General features: G+C 37.0%; 1 protein-coding gene across 1 annotated transcript in view; it reads left to right on the top strand.

Annotated features, from left to right (window-relative positions):
• Window positions 1-21,320, top strand: part of LOC131052008 (ubiquitin-like modifier-activating enzyme atg7) — a 60,374-nt gene extending 39,054 nt beyond the window's left edge. The window contains exons 3-15 of the mRNA XM_057986617.2: window positions 16,754-16,971; window positions 17,150-17,341; window positions 17,443-17,497; window positions 17,652-17,746; window positions 18,018-18,207; window positions 18,328-18,436; window positions 18,522-18,666; window positions 18,743-18,901; window positions 19,008-19,196; window positions 19,532-19,768; window positions 20,098-20,213; window positions 20,318-20,474; window positions 20,602-21,320. Coding sequence (XP_057842600.2) covers window positions 16,754-16,971; window positions 17,150-17,341; window positions 17,443-17,497; window positions 17,652-17,746; window positions 18,018-18,207; window positions 18,328-18,436; window positions 18,522-18,666; window positions 18,743-18,901; window positions 19,008-19,196; window positions 19,532-19,768; window positions 20,098-20,213; window positions 20,318-20,474; window positions 20,602-20,778 — 2,039 coding nt within the window. The 3' untranslated portion in view covers window positions 20,779-21,320. The remainder of the gene's footprint in view (window positions 1-16,753; window positions 16,972-17,149; window positions 17,342-17,442; window positions 17,498-17,651; window positions 17,747-18,017; window positions 18,208-18,327; window positions 18,437-18,521; window positions 18,667-18,742; window positions 18,902-19,007; window positions 19,197-19,531; window positions 19,769-20,097; window positions 20,214-20,317; window positions 20,475-20,601) is intronic.
• Window positions 21,321-26,481: the final 5,161 nt, after the last annotated feature.

The raw sequence follows: 26,481 nt of genomic DNA on the forward strand, positions 1-26,481 counted from the left end.
TGTGAGTTTGGGTTACAAGAAATCCCATATTCGGGCTTCAAGATCAGCAAACATGGAGCAAGTGTTGATGAGGATAAGATCAAAGCCATCCAAGAATGGCCTAGACCCAACAACTTGACGCAGTTGAGGGGATTTGTGGTTCTATGCAGCTACTACTGGAGGTTCGTTAGCGGGTTTTCACAATTGGTAGCCTCCTTAACAAATCTAACCAAGAACGGATCATTTACATGGACAACATCGGCCCAACAAGCTTTTGATAAGCTTAAGGAGGTAATGAGTTCATGTCTTGTCTAGGCAATTCCAAAATTTTCATTTCCTTTTGTCAGAGTGTGATGCATCTAGAGAGGGAATAGGAATTGTTATGATGCAGAACAAACACCCTATAGTGTTTGAGAGTAGCAAGCTTAAGGAGGTTGAACGTAAGTTCTCCATTTATGATAAGGAAATGCTGCCATAATGCATGCACTAACCAAATTTAGACAATATTTAGTTTGCAACAAGTTTGTGGTAAAAACTGATCATAATAGCCTAAAGTATTTCCTTAATTAGAGAGAATTGAATGATAGACAACAAAAGTGAGTCAGCAAAATCTAGGCTTACGATTTTGATATTGAGTATGTGAAGGGCAACAACAATATAGTGGCAGATGCTCTATCTCGGAAACCTCATTGGCATTCTATTTCTGATATATCTGTTGATTGGAGAGCATTGATTACAACAGAGTATGTAAAAAATTCATTTGCAAGTGATATCTTGGAGGGCAAGGAGCAAGATGATAGGTTAAAAATAGTGAATGAGTCGATTCTCTACAAGGGGTGAGTATATATTACACCTGAACCTAAAATGAAGGAAAAAAATATTAAGGGCATGCCTGCTACACTCCATTGGCTGGCCATCCAAGGTTTTACAAAACATATAAACAGGTACGAGAGCATTTCTCGTGGAAAGGATTGAAGAAGGATGTGATGCAGCATGTAAGGGAATGTAAAGAATGTCAACTGAACAAAGTTGAGCATGTTTTTTCCAGTAGGATTACTGCAACCTCTACCTATTCCCAACCAAAAATGGGAAAGCATATCTATGGATTTTACTACCGGTTTGCTGAAGACCCAAGGCAAGGATTGTTTGAATGTAGTGGTCGATAGACTTACCAAGTATGCACACTTTTATGCTATATAATCAGACTTTAAGGTGCCCCAAGTGGCTGAACTTTTCTTTAGGGAGATTTTTAGACTACAGGGGTTGCCAAAAACGATTGCAAGTGATAGACAACAGATTTCTCAGCTTGTTTTGGCAAGAGTCATTTCATTTGATAGGAATGGAATTGACACCCAACACTAGTTATCATCCACAAACGGATGGACAAACAAAGATAGTGAACAAATGGATTGAAGGATATTTATGGAACTACGCAACAGGTCAGCAAGCATCTTGGGTCATATGGCTACATCTTGGGGAATACCGCTACAAAACAACTTACCATATGTCAATTGGGATGTCCCCCTTTAAAGCATTGTATGGCTATGATGCAACTTGTTTTGTGGATCTGATTCTCACTGATAGTAGAGTACCTAGTGCTAATGATTTGATTCAGCAAAGCAAGGATATTATGGAAGCCCTCAAAGAGAACTTGCGACAAGCTCAAAGTCAGCAGAAGTTGTATGCAGATAGACATCGAACAAAAAAGAGCATTTGAAGAGGGTGATTTGGTGTTTCTGATGTTATAGCCTTTTAGACAATCGTCTATGAAGGTAAGCAGAAAAGAGAAGTTAAAACCATGCTTTCATGGTCCTTATCGGGTGATTAAAAAGGTGGGACAGGCTACTTACGAGTTGGAATTACCTCCTGACAACAAGATTCACAATACTTTCCATGTTTCATGCTTGAAAAAGCCCTTAGACAGCAGATCAACCCATCCATGGAGCTCCCTCCATTGGACTATGAAATAAAATTGATCCTTGAACCTGAATTTATTTTGGATGCAAGGAAGAAGAGATTACATAACAAAGCTATACCAAAATACTTGATCAAGTAGAAGAGACTACCATCGGAAGATGTGGCCTAGGAAGGAATTGAAATCTTCAAACAACCCAACTTGAAATTGCTTGAGGTCAAGCAATTAAGGGATGGGAGCACTGTGATGAACCTGTGAATTGGGGCCACCTAGCCTGGATGGCAGTGCTGGCTGCCAACTGTGCACTCTTGTCCTTTAGTAGAAAAATCAGATTTTGTTTTGTTATGACAAATAATCAGATTTTGTTTTGTTGTGACAACTAATCAGATTTTGTTCTGTAGTGACAACCGACTTCTTGAAGAAAAACAAATTTTGTTTTGTTTTGTTTTGTATCTTCTACTGACTTCTTGAAGGGGGCCAAATCAGATTTGCTTTGTCTTCTAGGGACAAACAGCCCTAGGGTTTCTCTTTGGCAACTATGTGCCAACTATTTGCCAACTGTCTGCCACTAGTTGTAAACTGGAAGCTTCTACCAACTCCAGCCAACTCGTTGCTAAGTGTCATTTGCCTCTTTACAAACTGGCATCCCTTCATCAAAGGCAATCAGATTGTGTACTTGCCTTGCACTACAAGTTAATGTACTGCCCCAAGTGGGTATATATTGAAGACTGCTTTGTTTTTTGGGATGCTGAATATTTTGGTCTGCCTTTGTGCACGTTTTGGGTCTTGGGATGGAACCCCCAAGGGATCACCACTGCTGCTGTGTGTTGCTGTTCAAGCTCTTTATGGTCTTGAGATGAAACCCTCAAGAGTTATCCTCTGCTGTGTGTTGCTGTTTGAATTCAATATTGAGTTCTGTGTAATCTGAAAGCTTAAATTGCTGTTGTAAAGAAAATATAAAAAATATATTCCTGAATTTCCAGTTACTGGTTCAGAAAAACACAGTGTTAGATCATACAGACCTTATGGTCTTTACACTTTCATGCAGTAACGTATTTCAAGTAGGAAATGCCTCATGACCATATATTTTCAAAACAAAACTTAACTTCACTCTTGCAGTCTCAAATGAAATTTTGCCTTAGACTAACCTTTTTTTGCAACATTTAAAGTTTGATCAACATTTAAAGGCAGAGATTTAATAGAATCTTGCAATTTGAATTGGAAATCCACCTTGCATCAACATTTTAAAGTGAGTTGAGAGGCAATCAACACTTCTGTTCAGACTTAGAATATCTGTGCAACAATTTCAAACGAACATTAACTCCATCCTCGCACTTTTTATGTAGGAATTCAATGTTAATTTTAGTGATCAGATTAGATAGATAGAAAATTCACACAAAATGCAGAGAGTATACCCTGGGAAAACCTTCCTCTTGGAGGTGAAAAACCCAGCTATTAATCTCTTGAAATGTATTAGCAAAATGTTTTTACAAATGTTTCACACTTTGAAGCTTTACAATGAGGAGATTCACTCTAGAATCAATCAATATAATGAAGATTACAACTTGCTGAACTATGTGTTCTCCAATATGCTGTAGGTGATTATCAACGAACTGCTGAAGGTAGACTTGCTGGAGAGAGAAAGAACGATTCTATATATACCCATACACAAGGTGGTGCCAAGCAACACATCATCTTGGAAAGTCGGCTCTCTATTAACACGTCTTCATTAAGAACCGATTAATGCCAAAAGTCACTTATTAATCATCGGTTATATTATGATTAATCCGAACATTCACTAAGCATGGCGGGATTTCATTTAGTTATAATATTAAATATAAAATCGGCAAGTGTGAATAAGTATTAGGTTGATGCACAAATAAATCGATCTCCTAAAATGTCTAAGGCCGGAAGGCCAATTAGACATTTGGATTTTGCACAGTCGGTTTAGAGAAGAATCTGACCGACACTATAAACATCAACACTCCCTCTTAGCTAGGGAGGAGTTCTTATTGATCTCCCAGAGGGTGGGTCCATCATGGCTACTCCCATGTATGGAAATGCAAATGAACACAAGTGCCCATCACGGAATCACTCAACGTGATGTCGTCATCACATCATGACGTTCACCATAGCTACTCCCAGAGGGTGAATAAACACAAGTGTTAAGTCATAGAATTTCTCCCATGACATCCACCATACCTACTCACAGAGGGTGGAACAAGGGCTTACACCTCAAACTTCTCTCACAGAGAAGAATGCATTAACAAGGGCTTGCACCTCAAACTTCTCTCTCATAGAGAAGAATGCATTAACAAGGGCTTGCACCTCAAACTTCTCTCTCACAAAGAAGAATGCATTATAATACATATCAAGTAATCACTGATGCTGAGACTCCCTCTCAGCAAGGGCTTCATTCTCCACAACTCCAAGCTTCTCTCGGAATGCACAAACTTCACTCTGGCAAGAGGCTTGGTGAGAATGCCAGCCGTCTACTCCTTAGTACAAATGTATCTCAACTGAACAACATTCCTCTGTACCATATCTTTGATATAGTGGTACTGGATCTCAACATGCTTTGTTCTGTCATGGAACACTAGATTAATTGATAGCTTCACACAACTTTGGTTATCACAATGAATAGTAGTAGGCTCCAATGATTGTCCAAATTGTCCTGCAAGGAGCTTCCGAAGCCACACTGCTTCGCGAGTTGCCACACATGCTGCAATGTATTCTGCCTTTGCGGTGCTTAGTGCCATTGAAGACTCCTTCCTGCTACACCAGGAAATCATAGCAGATCCCAAACTGAAACAACAACCAGAGGTGCTCTTTCGATCAGTAACACTCCCTGCCCAATCAGAATCGGAATAGCCTTCTAAATTCAGATCCACACTAGAAGGGTATTTCAAGCCATATCCAATTGTGCCACGCAAGTATCTCAAGATATGCTTGGCTGCAATTGGACGTATCTGTCTCGGTTCACACATGAACTGACTCAATGCACTCACTGCAAAACAAATATCTAGTCAAGTGTTGACAAGATACATCAAGGATCCAATTAACTATCTGTACATAGTAGGATCCACAAGGTCTGAACTAGCTACAGCTTCTCTCAATTTCTTCAAGTTAGTTTCCTTCGGTGTGGACATAGATTTGCAATCTATCATTCTAAATCTCTTCAAGATATCAATGGTGTATTTTCCTTGACTTAGGATAATCTCATTGGGCCTTTGCCAAACTTCCAAACCTAGAAAGAAGTGCATGAGTCCTAAGTCCTTCATCTCGAATTCTGAAGTCAACTCCTCCTTGCATCTATGAATGAGATGATCTTCTCCGGTAACAAATAGGTCATCAACATAAAGTACCAAGATCAACATATCACCATTGAATACCTTGAAGTAAAGGTTCTAACCAACATTATTCTTGCAAAAACCCAAACCCACTAAGTATCTGTCAATTCTTTCATACCAAGAACGAGGCGCCTATTTAAGGCCATATAGGGCTTTCTTCAATTTGCACACAGGAGACTCTTTCCCATGAATCACAAACCCTTCAGGTTGCTCGATGTAGACCTCTTCCTCAATCACACCATTGAGAAAAGCTGTCTTCACATCCATTTGATGTAACTTCCATCCCTTAGCTACTGCAATGGCAATGATGGTCCTGATGGAAGTGTAGTGAGCAACAGGAGCAAATGTTTCTTCATAGTCTATTCCCTCTTTCTGAGAGAAACCACGAGCCACAAATCTAACCTTGTACTTTTCAATGCTTCCATCAGCTACATGCTTAATCTTGTACAACCACTTGGAAGATACAACGGACTTCCCTTCAGGTCTAGGAACGATATCCCACACATCATTCTTGATAATGGATTGATACTCTTCATCCATTGCATCTTTCCATACTTGCTGTTTTGAGGCTTCATCAACATTGGAAGGTTCGGTCTCAATAAGATTACACATCAATGCAGCAAAGCTAGAGAATCTTTGTGGTCTTTATTTTTCTCTGAATGTGCCTCTAGGAGCTGCAAACTGTTTTGCCTCTTGCATAGTGTTTCTTGCCCAAAGAGGTCTCTTTCTAGTCACAACAATATCTCTAGGCCCATCAGTAGGATCCAAAGGTTTAATTGGATCATCATTCACATCAGGTTCTGTAGGCTCCCTCTGAATCTTACGAGCATGATCAACATCCATGTCTTGAGGAGTCGCATGATTTTCATCATCTATCTCCATGCATGAACCCTTTGATTTTCGGAATGCAACATCTTCCTCAAATGTGACATCACTGCTTACTTCTATTTGCTTCTAACCAGGAATGCAAATACGGTAGGCTTTGGAGGTTTCACTGTAGCCCACAAATATCCCTCTCTTGCCAGAAGGTTCCAACTTGGTCCTCTTGTCCTTGGGAATATGAACATACACAGAACAACCAAAGATTCTTAGGTGATTGATATCAGGCTTGATCCCTGAAAAGGCTTCTTTAGGAGTCATATCTTGCAATATTCGGTGAGGACATCTATTCTGAACATACACTGTTGTTCTAGAAGCTTCTGCCCATAGAAAAGTCTGAAGGTCTTGATCATGAATCATAGCTTTCGTAGCTTCAACAATGGATCTGTTCTTTCTTTCTACAACCCCATTTTGTTGAGGGTTGTAAGGGACACAAAACTCCCTCTTGATCCCTGCCTCAATACAAAAATCACGAAAGCTACTCGAGGTGTACCTCCATCATCAGACCTTAAAACTCTAATTGTCTTTCCAGATAAATTTTCTACTTGATCTTTAAACTCTTTAAACCTGCCTAGGACTTCATCAGACTCTTTAGACCTTAAGAACTAAATCCAAGTCTTCCTAGAGTAATCATCTATGAAAGTTACATGATACAAAAATCCACTTAGGGATGAAATTGACATTGGACCAGATAAATCTGAATGTACAAGATCTAGAATTTCTTTAGACCTACTTTCACTGCTATGAAAAGGACTCTTAATATTTTTACCCATAGCACAACCTTTACAAGTACCATCATGTACATGATTAAGTTTAGGAATACCTTTTACCATCTTCTCCAGTGAATGGAAGAGCCCTAAAATGAAGATTCCCAAGTCTTTTGTGGCAAAGTTCGCTGGAACTGGAAGAATCATGAAGAAGAGCTTGGACTAGAAGAGTGGAGAGCTTATACAAACTCTCATGACAATTTCCGATCACACGAGCAGTCTTGATGCTGGAGTTCTTTGGTCATGCTAGAACTCTTCCTTTAGAAAATGCAATTTGATAGCCCTTATCCTCCAAGGCTGAAATAGACACAAGGTTTCTCTTGATCCCTGACACGAACAAAACATCACTTAGGTGTAGTGAGACTCCAAATTCTAGGTTTAGAGATGTAGCACCAGATCCTCTTACTGAATAGTGTGCATCATCTCCAATGATCACTTGAAGATTAGACTCCTTCTCCACCAAATCTGAAAGGTGCTCTCGATAGCCGGTGATATGTCTAGAGGCTCCACTATCAATCAACCAGGTATCACTGTCCATAGGAACATTGCTCGATAATGCTGATATGAAAAGAAAACCATTTGAGTTATCTTTTGCCTCCTTTTGAGATGAAACTTTATTGATGTTTGCCCCTTGATGCTTGGGTTTTGTCAAACAATCCTTTGCATAGTGACCAAACTTGTCACATCTAAAACTTTGGATACAAGAGGGATCTTTCTACTTCTTCTTTGATTCAGGTGCGGAATCTGATCTTTGATCTCTATTCCTTTTGAAGTTGCCCTTCTTCCAATTCTTTCCTTTCTTGGTAGATTGGGTGGCAAGAACATGAGTATGTTCATTTTGGGAACTTTTGATAATTCCCTGAGCCGCCAATCTTGATTCTTCTTGAATGCAATCCGCATGAAGTCGATCAAACTTAGGTAATTTGGATCTTCCACTTATGCTTGGATAAATGGCTCCCATGAATGAGGAAGGCCATTCAAAGCTAGCATGACAAGGTCTTTATCAATCACTTGATCTCCAATTGAGCTTAGTTGATCTCTCAATTCTGAAATTTTCATGAAGAATGACAACTGATTCTCCTTTTGCCATCTCTACTTGGTGGAGTTGTTGCCTTAAGGCAAAAGCCCTACTTGTATTGTTAATCTCATATAAACCCTCCAAGGTCTTGAACATATCTCTCGTAGTTGTCATCTTGGAGATGAGAGGCACCAAGTGATCCCTCACGGAGTCGATTAATATCTTCTTTGCTTTGATGACATTTTTCTTAAATTGAAGTTTCTCCTCTTGATCTTCAGGTTCGGTTAAATCCTTTTCCTCCACAAATTGGAGAAGGTCATTTTCTTCAAGTGCAATGAGCACTCTGAACTTCCATGAGGTGAAGTTTGATGCACCCTCAAGCCTATCCTCGACTTTAAGACTGTTCACCATTTTTGATGCTTGGAGTTTCTTGTTGAAGGCGAGAGGTAGGAGAAAAAATTCGCAGTTGTAGGAAATCTGATCACGATCTTATTTCACCGTGGCTCTGATACCATGTTAATTTTAGTGATCAGATTAGATAGATAGAAAATTCACACAAAATGCACAAAGTATACCCTGGGAAAACCTTCCTCTTGAAGGTGAAAAACCCAGCTATTAATTTCTTGAAATGTATTAGCAAAATGTCTTTACAAATGCTTCACACTATGAAGCTTTACAATGAGGAGATTCACTCTAGAATCAATCAATATAATGAAGATTGCAACTTGCTGAATAAGAGACTTGATATGCTAAATACAATACACAATTCACTGAAGTATGTGTTCTCCAATATGCTGTAGGTGATTATCAATGAACTGCTGAAGGTAGACTTGCTGGAGATATACACGATCTGCTAGGATATGAATCACTGAAGATAGAGAAGCTTCGAACTGCAGTGATAATTAATTCGATGCCTTGAAGGAGAGAAAGAATGATTCTATATATACCCATACACAAGGTGGTGCCATGCAACACGTCTTCTTGGAAAGTCTGCTCTCTATCAACACGTCTTCATTAAGAACCGATTAATGCCAAAAGTCACTTATTAATCATCTGTTATGTTATGATTATTCCAAACATTCACTAAGCATGGCGGGATTTCATTTAGTTATAATATTAAATATAAAATCGGCAAGTGTGAATAAGTATTAGGTTGATGCACATATAAATCGATCTCCTAAAATGTCTAATAAGGCCGGAAGGCCAATTAGACATTTGGATTTTGCACAGTCGGTTTAGAGAAGAATCTGACCGACGCTATAAACATCAACATTCAAGCACTTACACATTATACTTCAAGTTGTGCCATGCATTGAATGATGAACTTTCTCCTTGCCAAATTGCAACTTAGCCTTCATCATACCCTTGCTGTGTAAAAACTCATGGTTTCATCATTGACATGTACAAAATCGGAGTTTTGCCATCTTCATGTAGGATTTAAGGATTTTGAGCACTTCATGTAAGAAATGGGAGCTTTCACCTGTTCATGTAAGAAATGGGAACTTTTGTCACTTCACTATGTCTTGACATTCGGGAGTTTAAGCAACTTTGCAGTGCAACGTCAGGGACCCAAAGGTCAAATGCAGTATTTGGGCAAAATTGCAAGGGAACATTGCAATTCCACCCTTCTGATAACTAAAGCAAGGAATCTTGCAACCTCATCTTTCAAGACCTTTCTCTAAATCCCGGACTCACTCTTGGACTTGTCAAGATGAAACCCTCTTATTCTAAGGCTAAAGATCACAAAAATGTTGCCAAGCAAACGGTAGATTAACAAAACACCTAACCTAGCCAGCGAAATGAGGGGTCCCCATTTGCAATGGGACGATGTGTAAAAACATCACAACAAGTCCTAATTCAGTATTTCAGTTGAAGAGGGTTTTTGGAGAAAGCTAGCCAACCTAAAGCTCGATGAACTTGGCATTTCTCAACACCCAATTGAAATCACAGGTACAAAAAATCTTCAGCATTAGTTATATACTAAATTTAAAAAAGTTAAAATTGTGTAATTAGAAATAGTTATAACAGTTAAGATGCTAGCTTGCTACCAAAACAACATATAATATGCAACACAATAATTTAACAGTTTAGATGCAATATTTAAATAAATAAAAAATAAAACTAAATAACTTACATTAAAAATCTTGTATAAAAAACATAAAAAATTCTGGATTTAACTTCATCTATTCTGGCTAGTCATTTTAAAATGAACTCTGCATACAATCATGGTATTCCTTGAAACGAGTACTAATTTTATTCGAGCATAGAAAGCATGGGGCCATGGGAGTCCCCACCAATCACAGACTCTTCACAAAACTATTGTTTGGCGACATAAAAAAAAGGAAGGGCCTTTCCAATAGCCCGTGGAGAAGTTGAAAAGACATTATGATATAGGAGGAAGGAAAACGTTTGATTGCCCCTCCAGTTCACCCATCAGCTTCTGCTCTAAAAAGGGAGGGAGGGGAATTTTCTTTTGAAAAAAATGCCAGATGAGATTGGCCAAGATGCTACAAAAGTTGTAACAACTGCAGATGGTGGATCACCTTCGCCAACAACTGCTAATGAGGGAGGAGAAAATAACTTAAATCCTAATTCAGTATTTCTGGAGAAACTTAGCCGACCTAAAACTTGATGAACTCAACATTTCTCAACACTCAATTGAAATCATAGGTACAAAAAATGTTCAACATTAGTTATTTACTAAATTAAAAAAAAAAAGATTTGTGTAATTAGAAATGGTTATAACATTTCAGATGGTAGCTTGCTACTGAAAAAACATATAATTTGCAACACACGATAATTTAACAGTTTATATGTAATACTGATATTTTTTTTTTTAATAATTTTATTTTATAAATTTTTTAAACTTCCCCTTTTTGGGTAAAAAAAAAAGATTTGTGTAATTAGAAATGGTTATAACAATTCAGATGGTAGCTTGCTACTGAAAAAACATATAATTTGCAACACAATAATTTAACAGTTTATATGTAATACTAATATTTCTTTTAATTAATTTTAGTTTATAAATTTTGTAAACTTTCCCTTTTTGGGTACCCTTCAACTTGGTATCTAGTATTTTTGTTTGATTAATTTTCTTTTTTACTTTGGACTTAATTGCTGATTCGGGGTAAACTCTGGTGAGTTGCCGTAGCAGAGTTTTCTTTTTCACTCTTCTGATTTGTCTAAATTCCTTGTTGGGCTTACCTTGGGATTAGTTGCCATGACCGGGACATATTTAATAAAGATAATTTCTCATTTGGGTAGTCCTTCACTTAGTTGCCAGGAGGAAGGCATTTCATCTGCCTGGTCTGTTGGTACATGCCGTTATTTTTATCCAATTTTATTACATTATCATATTTCTAAGGATTTGAATCTGGGTCCCCATTGTGGTATGCAGATGAATTACTTAATTTCAACTCTATATCATGTTTTAGATTTTAGAATGATTGTTTTGAGTCTTACATATTAGAGTTAAATAAGGGCTCTCTGGAAATTCATGTTACAGGAATTTATCCCTGATGGTTCGTTTGCGTGCAGCCTTGATTTTGGGCTGGTTTGTTGTTTAATTTGAAATAGACATTGACTGTTATTCTTTAACCCCTGAAATGGGTATATCTGACAATTTAATATTACAGGTACATCATTATGTTTCTGGGTATTTGAGATTTGAAACTGGGATTCTTCTATGGCTTGCCAGCAAATTACCCACTTAAGATATTGCCATGTATTTTCATGGGGCTTGAACCTGGGTCTTTGTTATGTTACACTAGTATTTTACCTTATTTGAGCTCTGTATTATTTTTCCTGGGGTTTAGGATTGCAATGTGTGGCTTTGTTATGGTTCAGCAGCATTTTATCCAATTTTAACACCTTTATCATGTTTTCCATGAGGTGTGAACTTGGGTCTCCGTTCTGAAAGTGACAATACTTTCCAAGTAGGGTATCTAGCTCTTGCAGTTTGAGTGCTTACAAATGGTGGTGGTGGTGACGCCTATGGGGTGGAGCTTGAGGTTGAACTTGATGCAAAAGCTTCTCTATTTGCCATTTTATGAAGTATATAACCACACATTCAAAGTGAAAGCACAACATAATAATTTTTTAATACTAATACAAAAAAATAACTTAAATTATACATAAATCACTAAAATCAGCATAAAATTAGTTAAAGTAAATAAGGTTAAGTTTAAATTTGTAAAAATTTAATCTAATCTAAAGATTCTAAAGATTTTCTTTAAAAAAAAGGATTAAAATAAAAAATTAAGTTGGGTATTAATCAATATAGATTAGTGTAGATCAGTAAAAATTTAATCTAATCTAAAGATTCTAAACATTTTCTTAAAAAAAAGGACAAAAATAGTGAAAAAATCATTAAAAATTGACAAAAAATGGTGATGAATCTTATTTTGTGGAATTTAAATCCAAAAATACTACTCAGTTTTAGCATTGATGAATTTTTTCTAAGTTATTGGGTTGCCCCTTAAGGCTTCCCACACTTGTACCAGGTACATCTGGGTATGGGTTCACTCAAGGGTACGTTTGGGTAAACCCAAGGTGTGTATCCAGGTGTACCTAGGGTACCAAAAGGCACCAAGCACCAAAAAGTAACAAAAAAAGACATTTTTTGACTTTTTGTTGTATTCAAAAACCATAAAATGCCCCTAAAAGCATCATTTCGCCCAATACAAATATCATTTTGCTCTCTTCACTCTCCATTGTTGAGTTTTTCTCACATCTAACACCTTGTGCAGCTTATCATTGCTGCCCTTCAAACCCATTAGGGTCTACACTCCCAAACCCCACTCTCCGCCTGCTCAAAAAAAACAAACTAGTTATTGAGATCTTGTCATATAAGAAATTTGATTATAATGAAGGGGTCTAAGAGTGGAGACCAGAATCAAGAACTTTGACAACTAAAATTAGCATTATTAAATGTCAAGTAATTAAGTTAAATATTAAATATTTAAATAATTTAATATTTATCTTTTTCATTGCTATTTTGGCATTTGGCATTGATCAATGATGAAGTATTATACTATAAAATGTATCTAGTTATACAATTCTACATATTTCTTTAAATTTTTAATTTTTTTGTGTATACACACACCGTACTTGGACATATCATACCCAAGGCAAAAAATTGCCGTACCGGTGTACCCGTATCTCATATCTGTTTTGGCAATTTAGGACTTTTTTTTTTAACCTAGATGCAGCCAAAATACTTGAAAAAACAAAAAAAAATGAAAAACAGAAAACCTACCTTATTAGAATAATATCTTTCTTTTTGTGTTATTAATGGTCATTTAAGTTGTTTCTAATTTCAACTCTAGTTAACAATTGTTTTTTTAAGAAACATCGTCTTTGTAACTCTATATAAAGGAGCTTTGTCTCCTTGATTAATTGAACAACATCGATTCTTTGAAATCCATATGCTTTTGCATCTGTATTATGGTATCAGAGCCTGAATAAAGAATTTGTGAATTTTTTTCCGAGATTTTTCGGGCCTCTTAGTTTTGCTGGAGATTTTCGAAAAAATTGTGTTCAAAAGTCCGTTTTGGACTGTGTTTATGTCGTGTAACGGGATTCTTCCTGTTCGAGTCTGTCTAGCGAGGGTTTTCGGCATTTTTCGGCGCGGTACAGACCCGCCATTTTTTTCTGCAACCTGCAACTTGGTCAAACCCGCGTTTTTTGACTTTCGGCTAGGGTTTTGACCCTCCAGATTTAGTCGAAATTTTTTTCTGAGTACAGATTCGTGGTGGGTTTTTCGAGATCTCAACTGGGTCGTCGTTAGAATTTTCTGGGTGCTTCGATTTTCGTGCCTCGAATTTCGAGCCAGCGGATCCAGATTTCGACAGCAGATTCCTTCTGGGTTTTTCGCAAGGATTTCTGGGTTGTCTTCGGATTTTTCTGGGTCAGCCGGAATTTTTTTTTTGAAATTTGTGCCAGTCGTACTTCATTTTTTGAAGTCTGTACCTGCATCTGCCTCTGCCTCTGTTTCTGCATTGGGATTCAAATTTTTTGAATTTCGTGCCAGCGCCTCTTTTCAGTTTTATGGCTTTATGGGCATCGATGTTTGTTTCGGTTTTTAATATTTTTTACCTAAAAAAAATTCTGATGGGTTTTAATATTTTTTTCCCATGAAAAAATTTGTGGGTTTTAATAATTTTGTCCTAAAAATTATCTGTGGGTTTTTAAATATTTTTTGTCCCTGTAAAAAAAATAAAAAATCATGGGAGGGTTTATGATATTTTCCTAAAAAATTGTACTTTGCTGCAGTCTGTTTTAAGTCGCACCTGGAGTAGTTGTGCGAACATTTGCACTAGTTTCTTGTTTGCAGTCTATTTTCGGGCATCTTGCTCATCTGCAATAGTTTGGAGGGTTTGCCGATTTTTTCCTCAAAATCGTGACAGCTGTTCTTGGTGTGTCTCTAGTTACAGGGAGGGACAGTTCTCCAACATCAGGTTGGACAGTTGGTGTTGTTTTGGATATCTCCAGAAGTTCTGCAGTTTCTGGGAGGGTTGGTGGCAGACTCTTCTCAAGTGGCAGAGTTAGTGGCAGGCTCTTGTCTTTTGTTGTAGCATGTTCTGAGAAGAAAGGGGTAACCTTATCTGTTATTTCTGTTGGTAGTTAGAACGATGACCATTAAGGGAGGGTATTAGAATAATATCTTTCTCTTCTGTTATTAATGGTCATTTAAGTTGTTTCTAATTTCACCTCTAGTTAACAATTGTTTTTTTTAGAAACATTGTCTTTGTGACTCTATATAAAGGAGCTTTGTCTCCTTGATTAATTGAACAACATTGATTCTTTGAAATCCATATGCTTTTGCATCTGTATTATACCTGTGGTTCCAATTTGCTTTCAAAGTTCACCAAAAAATCTCTTTCAATCATCTCTCAATGAAAAATCATTGCAAATGGCGTGTTTGTTGTCAGGGAGGGTTTTCTTGCCTTGGAGAGCAAATACAGCAGGTGTTATTGATGTTTAATGAGCTTTTTTTGCCGTGTGGGCCTTAGAAGGATCTTGTTACCCTCTCATGTTTCGGTAAATACTTTCTCTTAGTTGCAGCTCAAAATGATAACACTAACAAAAAGCCATTTCATATGTTGGATATGTGTTGTATACTTGCATGTTTTACACACCTTACAGACTGTACCATAGTTGGAAAAGTTGGCAAGTTCTTGCTGTACTAGTGAGTTTCTTTGGCTGGTAAGTTAATCATAGAGAACTTGTGGGTCGACTCATGCAAGATAACTTGTGAGTTTCTTGGTGAAACAAAGCAAGTTTTCAGCAAGTTTCAGACTTGGACATGGCTGCTTAAGAAAATGTGGTAGGGGTTTGAAAACCTTTTTTTTCAATATTGTTTTTAGCAGGTACTAACCTGGGAGAGTGGATTGATTGTTGAGTGATTGGAGGTCCAAAATATTGAATCAGCAAGTTTTGCAAAGACTCACGTATTAATTTTAATTTTATTTTTATTTTGCACAATTATGGTTTTGGTCTTTCTGAGTTTTCCTTAGTCCAAGTTGTCTTACTATGGACTGTACAATCCCACCACAATTGGAGGGTCCCAGTGGTCCTCCATGTTGGGGGGTACCACCCCCAAGTATTTGTTTTGAACTTTCGGGCTCTTATAGGTGGTTTCCCAGCCCATGGTTTTATATGCATTTTATTGGAACATTGCTTACTGTTTTCCTACATTGATGTGCCTATAAATACTCACATGGATTTGGGTTAAGCACAAGTGCAATTTATTTTATTTTAGTGTGCCTGGTCGGATTAAAACAGTGAGTTTTGTTTTTGTGGGGCTTTTTCTTCGAAGTGTTTACTAGTGTAAAATCACTTTTTATGCTGGGGGTGCCATTATTTCTTTATGCTGTATGGAAAATTATGTTGTCATTACTTCTTTTGCATAGGTTTATAGGTGTTTTTTGTCTTCATGATATTTTGTGGATGATCAAATCAATCAATGGCCTTTGAACAACCTTCTCAAATTCCTTTTGACAAGGAAGAAAGTGTCCAGATTTGACAAAAACAATATTTACGTCCTCAGCAGCCCAATTTGTTTCTACTAGGAAAAATCTCATGAAGCCTCAATATTTCTTAATATTTCCTCTTAGTCAATCTCATCAAATGACACCAATTTTAGCATTGAGAATAATTAATATTATTAGATTGTGTGAGCTATGCACGTACTTCTAGGATAGGTAAACCCTCCAGCTCCTCCTTTGAGAACCTTAGCAATGTTTGCCACGTCTTTTGTTGATAAGTGGTAATTGCACTTCATTAACTTCATTGCTATGTTCTACTGGGACATGCCTACATGCCTGAGTCCCTGTCGATGTTGATATTAGAATAATTAATATCATTCCTATAACTTTGGGACTTCTAGGCAGCCCCCTTTTTAGCATTCCCGTTTTCCTGTCACCTTGAAAAGGGGACTCTGCAAAACATAGCTACATGATAGAATCAGGGTTCTTCAGCATTTGCTTCCTCCTTTGGCTTCTTTGACATTGTTGCTTATTTTTGCTGGGTTGTGAGAACTACTAAACTAGGGATGCCTGAATAGTAATGCCCTTTTAAACTATTCAATCTAGTTTCTTTGCAATGTTGCACCAAGCTCTTGCACTTTTGGATAGTTGTGTGTTGTGTGTTTTCCATTTTCTAAGTGCAATGCATCTTTGGCAAACACTTTCATTTTCTTGATGTTTAAAATAGCTTACCCTCCAAATTTCCAATATGTAGTGCCTTTATAATTACATATATAGGTAGCAAGCATTATGATTCTTGTCAATTAATTTCACCATCATATTACAAATTAGTAATATTCTTCAATCTGGTGGAACAGGCTTTTATGCTCCATCTTCTCATGGGCAAGTGTCAAATCATTTAAAGCTGCTTTCTGAATCACTATTGCCTCATAATGGTGAGGAAACATCAGCTTCTGTCTATTTTTTAGGGAACAGAAACCTTTGTCCTGTTCCAGGAATACTACACAATACAAATACACTGGAAAGCTTCAAGGCTCTTGACAGGCAGACTCAATTGAATTTGGAGGCAAAGAAGGTACTTGCTGTGACTTCAATTGAGCCAGTAAAATGAATACTTTATGGCTTACATTCTTTTGGCTACAAATGATTTGGTGAAGTCAAGGGCTCTACAATAATCATTTGCAGGGAACAAGATAAATGATAGTAAAAGCCTCGTACGATGATTAATGATGATTTCTATTGTGTATTTTTAGATTTGGGAAGATATACATTCTGGAAGAGCAGAGGAGGACAGCAGTTTGCTTTGTAGATTTTTGCTGATTTCATTTGTAGATTTAAAGAAATGGAACTTCTATTATTGGTTTGCTTTTCCAGCTTTGGTTCTTGATCCTCCTGCAACATTTTCCAAATTGCAACGAGCCTCGGATTTTTTTAGCTTCGAAGAGGTATCAAAATTAGTAGATTTGATAAACTTTCCATTACGTCATTGATAAACTTATCATCATGTTATTGATAGAAGACTAATCTTCTGGTTTTTTCTTTGAAGAGAAAGGCTTTATTAGCTGCTTGTAATGGATGGCGACAATCCGAAGCAACTACAGGTTATTGCAATCCCCATTGGCTTTTAACATAACATTGATTGTTCTTTTTATGGAAGATTGTTTGGCATTCTTTCAGTTTTAGATTTCCTTTCATGGTTTCAATCTGACCTTTTTATTTGAGTTCTGACAATAACCAAAGGATTGGAAAATGCAGGCGTGCCTTTCTTTTTAGTGCACATTTTCTCTAATGTTGATGTTAGACTAAGGCCTTTAAACGAATGGGAAACATGCCAAGAAGAAGGTGGTAAGGTTAGTTCATGGAGTTTCTATTCGTCATTGTTGAGTTGCTATTAGATTATTGCAACATAGGTGTCATGGTTTTGCAATCAATTTATCAGCTTCATGTTAGCTTGTATATTATGATAATTACTTTACAGATACTCAGAATTTTTTATCAGTGATTGGAACCCACCTCCGTCAATTCATTCAAGTATTGGAGCTTTTGAACAGACTAATGATTTCAACCCTTAGATCTACATATTTTATTATATTTCTTGAACATTGTTATGTGATCTGACAGGTACTTTTAGGTTTTTATGATCCGTGCCACCTCCCAAGCAATCCAGGATGGCCTCTTCGGAACTTAATTGCTTTTGCTGCTGCTCGGTGGGGACTAGGAAGTGTTACGGTTCTATGCTATCGGGAAAAAGGAGGGTTAGGAGATTTGCAGCAATCTCTCGTTGCTGATATCTCAGTTTCCTCTACACAAGGTGGAGGCAGACAATGTTTTACATGAAATTTGTAAAATTATTTTTCATTTTTGTTTGTTATCAAGCCATTGTAATTCTTATATTTCCTAGCTAAGGTATTGATTTTTTGTAAATGCTTAGGTTGGAGTGATCCTCAAAGTGTTCCCAAGGCAGTGGGATGGGAACGAAATAACCAAAGCAAGATGGGGCCTAGGCGGATCAGTCTTGCATCTCAGATGGATCCGAAGAGGTGAGGATGATCTATAGAGTTTATTGTTGCAGCCTTGCAGGAATGTTGAGCATTTCCGTTATTTTAGTGGCAATATTGTTTCCAGGTTAGCTATATCGGCAGCAGATTTAAATTTGAAGCTTATGAGATGGCGTCTTCTACCTTCCCTAAACTTGCCACTTTTATCGAGTACAAAATGTCTTCTTCTAGGAGCAGGTACACTTGGATGTCAGGTTGCCCGTAATCTTATGGTAAGTGCCTTCACTACACATGTGGAATGCATATTCTGCAATCTTCAAAGCTAAATGTGTTTTCATTACTATTCAGGCTTGGGGCATTAGACATATCACACTAGTTGACTATGGTCGTGTGGCCATGTCAAATCCTGTGCGGCAATCTTTATATACTTTAGATGACTCCCTGAATGGAGGTGAGCTGAAGGCTTTTACAGCAGCGAAGAATTTGAAGTGCATTTTTCCTGGCGTGGTAATCTCTTCATCCCTTAGGAGTTTAATATCTCTATAAATTTCTCTATTTTACAGGGAACGTGACAGTTTTTTAATACATCGTTTTTTTCTTCTCTGCTGAGCAGGAGGCAGAGGGCATTTCCATGGCCATTCCGATGCCTGGACATCCAGTGGCAGAAGATGAAATAGAAAATATTGTTAAAGATTGTTTGCATCTAAAGGATCTGATTGTCAGCCATGATTTTGTTTTCTTGCTCACTGATACAAGAGAAAGTCGTTGGCTTCCAACACTTCTATGTGCTGATGCTAATAAGGTGCGATGAATATAGTTAAGAATATCTGAAATCAAATTATAGAGCATGTTTCTGTTTGGTCTTTTTAATTTACAATTAGCATATACACTTTCTGATCACTTTATCATAAAATGTTGACAGATTATCATTATACATAGCATATTGTTTGTAGGTGGATGAAAGTATAAATATCATATAAGACCATATTATATATTTCTGTAACATAGGTTTTGCACTATTTTAATAATAGTATATAAGCATATCATGGTCTACCAGAGGTATTTGTGTTTTAGACTACTTATTGGTGTTTACTAGTTCATAGTGATGGCAAATTGATTGAATGCTTTCCTTCGCAGGTGGCAATCACAGCTGCTTTAGGATTTGATACCTTTCTCGTGATGCGACATGGTGCAGGCATAGCCTTACCTAGTACTGATTCCTCTCCTGCATGTTCTGACGAGGAGACCAATTCTCCACAGATTGAACATGATGAACCTTCTGAATTAATGGACCTGTCAATTTTTGAGGAGACAGAACGAAGGAAACAACGATTAGGGTGCTACTATTGCAGCGATATTGTTGCTCCCGTAGATGTACTCTCTTTCCTCTGTGTGTGTGTGTGTGTGTGTGTGTGTATTGCATAACCATTTTCCTTACCCACTTTGATTTCTTGATGGAAGAGTAGCTGAGTATTTATAAGATACAACATTAATGCAGCTGGATGTCAAAACCCAAATTTCTAATGTTTTGCATATTATCTCTAATTATTTTTGAGCATGCTAATATGTTTTCATTAATATTTTCTGTAGTTAAATCTGAAAATCAATTTGTATTTCTTATATTCAGAACATGAAAGATCGTTTTGTTGGGTGATGGCTTCTGCAAGATGTAACTGTTGCTTTATTGTTTTTATTTTGATCAGTCAACTAGGAACCTTACTTTGGATCAGCAGTGTACTGTAACACGTCCTGGGCTTGCTCCTATTGTTGCATCTCTTGCGGTAGAACTTACAGTGGGCATTATTCATCATCCTCTTGGGTAAGAACTAGATGAAAGTGTTTTTGGAATTTTCAATAAATCCTGAAAATGAACAGTAACTACATTTTGTTACCCTTATGATGTTAAATGCATTTTTATTCTAGGATAAATGCCTCAGCAGATCAAACAGCTTCAGACATTTCGAGTGTTGAACAGCCTCTTGGTATTTTGCCTCATCAAATCCGTGGTGATATTGCAAAATTTTCACAAGTGATATTCAAGGGGCGTGCATTTAACAGATGCACAGCTTGCTCTGAGACGGTAAGCCTATGAGCTGTCTTGATGCAATATGGTCTCCATATGATATCTAATTTGGTAACATTCTCTTTTAATTGCTTGGTTGTTTCCATGACTTGTTTGTCCAGGAACTGATTCTTATGTTTTGCAGGTTGTGTCAGAATATCGTAAAAGAGGAATGGACTTCATACTAGAGGCCTTAAATCAGCCTTCATATTTGGAAGATCTTACAGGACTTACAACATTGATGGACCTGGCAAATAACTTCAATTTAGATCTTGAAGACTCAGATGATGATCTAGATGACAATGTTCAGACACTGATGTAAAGCTCATTGTGCAGTGCATTTGTTTGTGCAAGAAGTTGTAATATCCATTCAGTCGAATTACTGTACATACAATACATAACCAAGCTTTTCATACAAGTGGGGATATGCTGACATCCTTTACCAAGGTTACAAACTCAAGACTTGTGGAGTAACTTGCGGGTCTAATGGACTCAAATTTATCTAGATGGCAATGTTCAGACCGTGTAAACCTCATTGTGTATTTTTGCATTTGTTTAAGAAATTGTAATATCCATTTAGCCGAATTAACATACATACAATACATTAGCAATCTTTTCATGTAAGTGGGGATATGCTTGACATCTTCTACAAAGGTCACAAACTCAAGACTTGTGGAGTACTTCCAGGTTCTAGTGTACTCAAATTCAAGATGTAATGATTTGTTTTGTCAACTGATATGACAGAAAGGGGAGGGAAAATCAGAACACAATTCCTCATGGAGTAACTTGCAAATTGGATGCAAGACAATTTTTGGATCTGGATATGTTTTTAAATTCAATATAATGCCATTTGGTTTGAGCAAACTATCAGGTGACTAATATAATTTTGGTGTATTTTGTCAAATCTCAAAAAACTTGAATGGCCGATTGTATTTCAAGTGCAATCACTCAGTCTTCAGAACACTCAAAACTGTTAATTTGCTTGTGAAGTCGAATCACTAAAAAATGTTCTTTTCCAAATCGTCGTTATTCTACTTTCATACAAGTTTCTGTTTGAAACAATTGGGCGTCAGAAGCAATCTAAATTGTATATAGAAAAAATGTTCCCTTTGATGAAAACACAAAGAATATTGAGGGGGACAAATCTTAACTTTTAAAGACAGCAATAAATTAAATCATACACATGAACCACCATCAGAAAGATGGCACAAGATTTTTTCGTGGAAAACCCTTTCGGGTGAAAAAACCACGGTATAAAAAGGTTCTTATTAAAAATATGAGCACCAACTCAACATAAACAGCATCAACTCCTTTTCAAGTACAATCAATAACAGTGAAGCACCCACACCACTAATCAGGCACCGACCCGATTCCTAGAGCACCAACTCTGAATGATAACTTGTTCTGAAACAGAATCTCCTTCTCAAGGAAAATCTACTAACAATCACGAGAACTAGATTCTGATCATAATCTTTAAGTGTTCATACAGCATGTATACGCAACTCCTAGTTTCATCAATCACCCAGCCGCATATTCTTTTTGAACATCATAAAAATTCCTCTCATCTTCGTAGTATCGACTCGAAGAAGTAAAGTCATGGCCAGAGATGAAACATATAAAGCACAGTGATCATCCTTTATGGTTCATGGCAGCTACAGCACTTGAACACTCACAGCGAGCCTTCACTAGAAAGAATATGATATCTGCAATCGACTATTCACCATTCAAAAGACAACAACACTTTTTCCTATTACGCCATTATACTCACAGCAGCACTTCAAAAATAATAGCGCGCATCCAATTTTTGAGCTGGATATATATCAAAAAGTGGTAACCACACCGAAATGAAACAGTTCACACGATTTCTTCAGATTCCTCTTACGGTAAGCAACCCCAGTAAATTTTTTATCGAATCATCTCTTCTTTCAAATACACCCCCCCAAAACGATTCTGAATAATTGTAAGAAATTTTCCAGCAGCCTCCTTATTCCGCACAACTTCACACTTCACTCAAAAAAAACATCTCACTAAGTCTCATTCGAAAACGTATATGTTCTTTCAGAATATGTGTTTGCCTTTTTTTCAAAAAACATAAACTCCTGCGCATTTAATGAAGAAGCACGACTTCATCAGTACAACGCACCACACGCCAAACATAGTCTGTCGGAGAAAGTAAAAGCTCCAGTTAAAGAAAAATGAAACTGAACCCCCCCACCACCCCACCAAAAGGATTTTCCGAAAAACCTATATACATTTTGTTCGAATTTTACCGCCCATCCAATTATTCTGAATTACGCATACGCCATACTCATGAAATTTTCTGACCCCCCAAAAAAGAAAATTCAAATCGATGCCAAAAAGAGTCTTCGAAACTTCTCAGTCCACTCCAATGATTTCAAATAAATGCGTCTCCAGAAATTTAAGTCCCATCAAGCCCAGAATAATTCCATGAACTTATCAAAATAAAAAAACTTGTATCCAGGGCACATCTTCAGTTACAAATTCCAGCACTCAAGTCTTACAAATTCGCATAAGAAGCTGAGAATCGGGTCCCACAAAAAATACAATGACGTGGCATAAGAAATTTGATGTGGCAGCTGACATATGCCAAGTAGGCACACAAGCTGGACAAGCAGGCACATAAACTTCTCAAGCAAACGCAAGCTGGCCAAACTCCTCAAGCAGGTCAAGTTGGTCAAGCCGGTCAAGCTCCTACAATGACTTCAATGACAAAATGTCCAACATTCTTTGACATGATAAACGGCTTTTTGCTAATGGTATAGGGGAAGAGCACCAGTAGTCATCATAGCCAACTTCGTCCACCCACAGATCTTAAACAGTACATCGGATTTTGATTTTTTTTTTTTAGTTGTTTTCGTATGCGACTTAACTACTTATAGCTATTGATCTGGCTTCTGGGTAGTAACGATGCACGCTGTGGAATCAGTTATGCGCATAAAGGTAAAAAAGTACACATTTCAAAGGTTCCCCTGATACCCAACTAAAGATGTTCTAGTAACCGTCAACTCAAAATCACTAGTACTTGTTGACAAATGTCCCAATAGTGGTGCACAAATGTTCCAATAGTGGTACACAAATGGGACGAATGTTCCAATAGTGGTACACAAATGGGACGAATGTTCCAATAGTTGTGCACAAATGGGCCAATTAATTACAAAAAATGATCGGCTATTGGTACAAAACAGATTTGTTAATGGTGTTTTCACTATGATGACTATTGGGGGGTCAACATGACAATAAGGTGACGGTTATTGGAACTATGTTATCTATTGGTGCTCTTCCCCTAGTACATCCAAGTAATGTTTGCTAATGCTATTTCAGTGAAGCCCAATGATCTTGGATGTGACTCACCTCACAATGAAGTTTTTTATTTAATTTTTAAATTTATTTCTTATAGTGAAAAGACCATATTAAAAGTATATAGCTACAACCTTAAAAAATATGGGTGGCATGGGATCATGTTGGCAAAGCATGGAACAAAACATAAATGTGGTCCCAAAAATGGAATAATCACCAAACAAGAACACAATCACACAAGAAAAACATTCAAGTTCTTAGATCAGAAAAATAATAAGGAAATCATCATGTTTATTCTACAAGGACAACACCAATGTGGTAGTGGGTCTTGTCCATCAAGTTAATCCGACTCTAAATGTTGGAATATATGTTCCAACACAAATACATTTCATTATTAGAACAGTAGGTGTGTCTGTTAGTCTTAGTTTGATGTCACTAGTCTTCTCTGGTTTGTTGTCAATTATATTTAGTTTGTAATTATAGCATGATTGTTAAGGTTATTTGTAACTATATAAGTGTACTAAATCAATGATTATTGCATCGTGTGATTTGGTGCTCTGTTATATATTTTTTTTCATATTTTTTTAATTTGCTATTAGAGCTGTCATTCAAATCCTACCATTTTGTCATTCGAATCCTACCATTTTTCCCGTGTTTGTCATTTGCATAGAAATTGTTGAGTGTTCACACCCATCCAAAAGCCATCAAGAGGAGTTGTAATTGGTTGGGAGACAAGTTACAATTAGTGTTGCAAGGCAAAAGAGTAGAAGGAGTCTAGCTAGCTATGAAGGAGTCAATGCTCCATGCAAAATTTGTATTTGCCATTATATCTTGAAGTAAAAAATGGAGCTGCCAATGATTATTGTGAGGAAGCTTGTTGCAATTGTAAGTAGTTGAAGTTGAGAGGTGTAAGGGACCAAAGAATTTTATTTTGTTTTCTAATGAAATTTTTCAAAAGGAAAGTTAAAAAATCAATAAATATAATTCTTTGAGGAACCATTAGATATTGGTAGAGATGAAAATTTTTGGCGTATTTGAGAGTAGAATGAAAAGGAGATTGCATGCAGAGAGATGAAGTGAAAGAGACGATGCACATCAATAAATTCCTTAGTATAAAATTTGGGGTGCTTATCCATGGCTTCCCATCAAATGAAGTTGTGATGCTTGAGGACATCATAGTCTTGAGAAAACGGTTGGAGTTCTTAGAAGGGTTCTTAAGGAATTCCTTTTTAGAAATGGTGGCACAAGGAACGAACAAGAGGTGAAGGAAGAGCGAGGGAACATTAGAGCAATTGGAGAGCATAAAAGGGGGTAAGAGGAGCTACTAGTACCCATCATTGATGAATAATCGGTAGTAGAAATTGATATATATTGCTAATTATTTTTGAATGAAAATAATTGTTATCCATAATACTCTTTAAACTTCTATCAATCATAATATTTGTCATCCCAAAAGTAGTCGTGTGACGTGTGGGTAAAATTTTAATCAAAGAAATCACAAATGAAGGAAATCTTAATGACATTTCAATTAATAGATATAATAGTCGCCTTCTCTCTCACTCCTCTCACCACTACTTTAACTTGAACATAAAATTGAGAAGCATAGACAAGACAAGAATGGTGCGCTTGGGGATTTGTTTCAACATGCTCTTTTAAATAGGCTTATTCGTGACATCTCACTTCTAGGCAATGCTACAACACTTAATTCTCATTTTGCAAATGATAGTATGCTATTCATACAAAATTATACAAAGGAAGTGACTAATACCTTGGACATTTTGAAGCTTTATTGAACAATTTTAGGCTCTAAGTTGGTCATGCCTAAAATTGAATTCATAATGACTCACCCCAATCCTCGACCACCTTGGATTCCTAGTGAATGGCATGAGGTGAAGCATGGAACTATCACAAGATACCCTGGTATCCCTTTTGGTATTGGAATCTCTCTTGAAGAGATCCAGAGGTGGTTCCTTCGTAAAATGAAAAACAAACTTCTAAATTGGGCCAACAAGATCCTTTTCATGGCTCATAGAATTCAAGTTGCTAATAAAATACTTTTAGCCAGTCATATTTACATCTCTTCTTGTTGGCTTCCTTCTAAAACCTACTACAATTAGCTTACTTAGCTTATTAGAAGTTTCCTTTGGGCTAAATGGGAAAGTACAAAAGGTCTACCAGCTACTTCATGGCTTCACTGCATCTAATCAAAAGACAAAGGAGGATTGGGAGTATTGGGAGTTATAGACCCCTATACCCAGGGCTTTTGCTTCACTACGAAATGTATTGTGAGATCTTTGGATGGAGATGTTACTTGGAAACATCTTGTTAGGCACCGTATTCAAATGGCTATTGCGGGCTGATCTTGAAATTTGGTTAGTTGGAAAGACAAGCTCCTTCATGCTTTATTTTTAAAAAAACTCATGGTTCAACCCCTTCAACTCCATTTGGAGATCATGGCAAATTACATCAAAAAAATTAACTTGGTATGATCAGACCTTGAGCCATGGATTGAGTTTTGCCTCTTCTTCCATTTGGTGGAACCGACTGGTCCATGAAAACAAAAGCCCTTTGGCAAATATCAAAAACCTCAAAGGTAGACACCTCTTTAAGAAAGGCATTCGAGTGTTTTGAGACTTTTGGGACCCTTTGAAGTTTGACTGGAAAACATGGCATCAAATTAAGTCTCTGATCAAACTCTCATCGGTTT

The sequence above is a fragment of the Cryptomeria japonica genome, chromosome 10 (genome assembly GCF_030272615.1).
Source record: "Cryptomeria japonica chromosome 10, Sugi_1.0, whole genome shotgun sequence".
Lineage (NCBI taxonomy): Eukaryota > Viridiplantae > Streptophyta > Pinopsida > Cupressales > Cupressaceae > Cryptomeria > Cryptomeria japonica.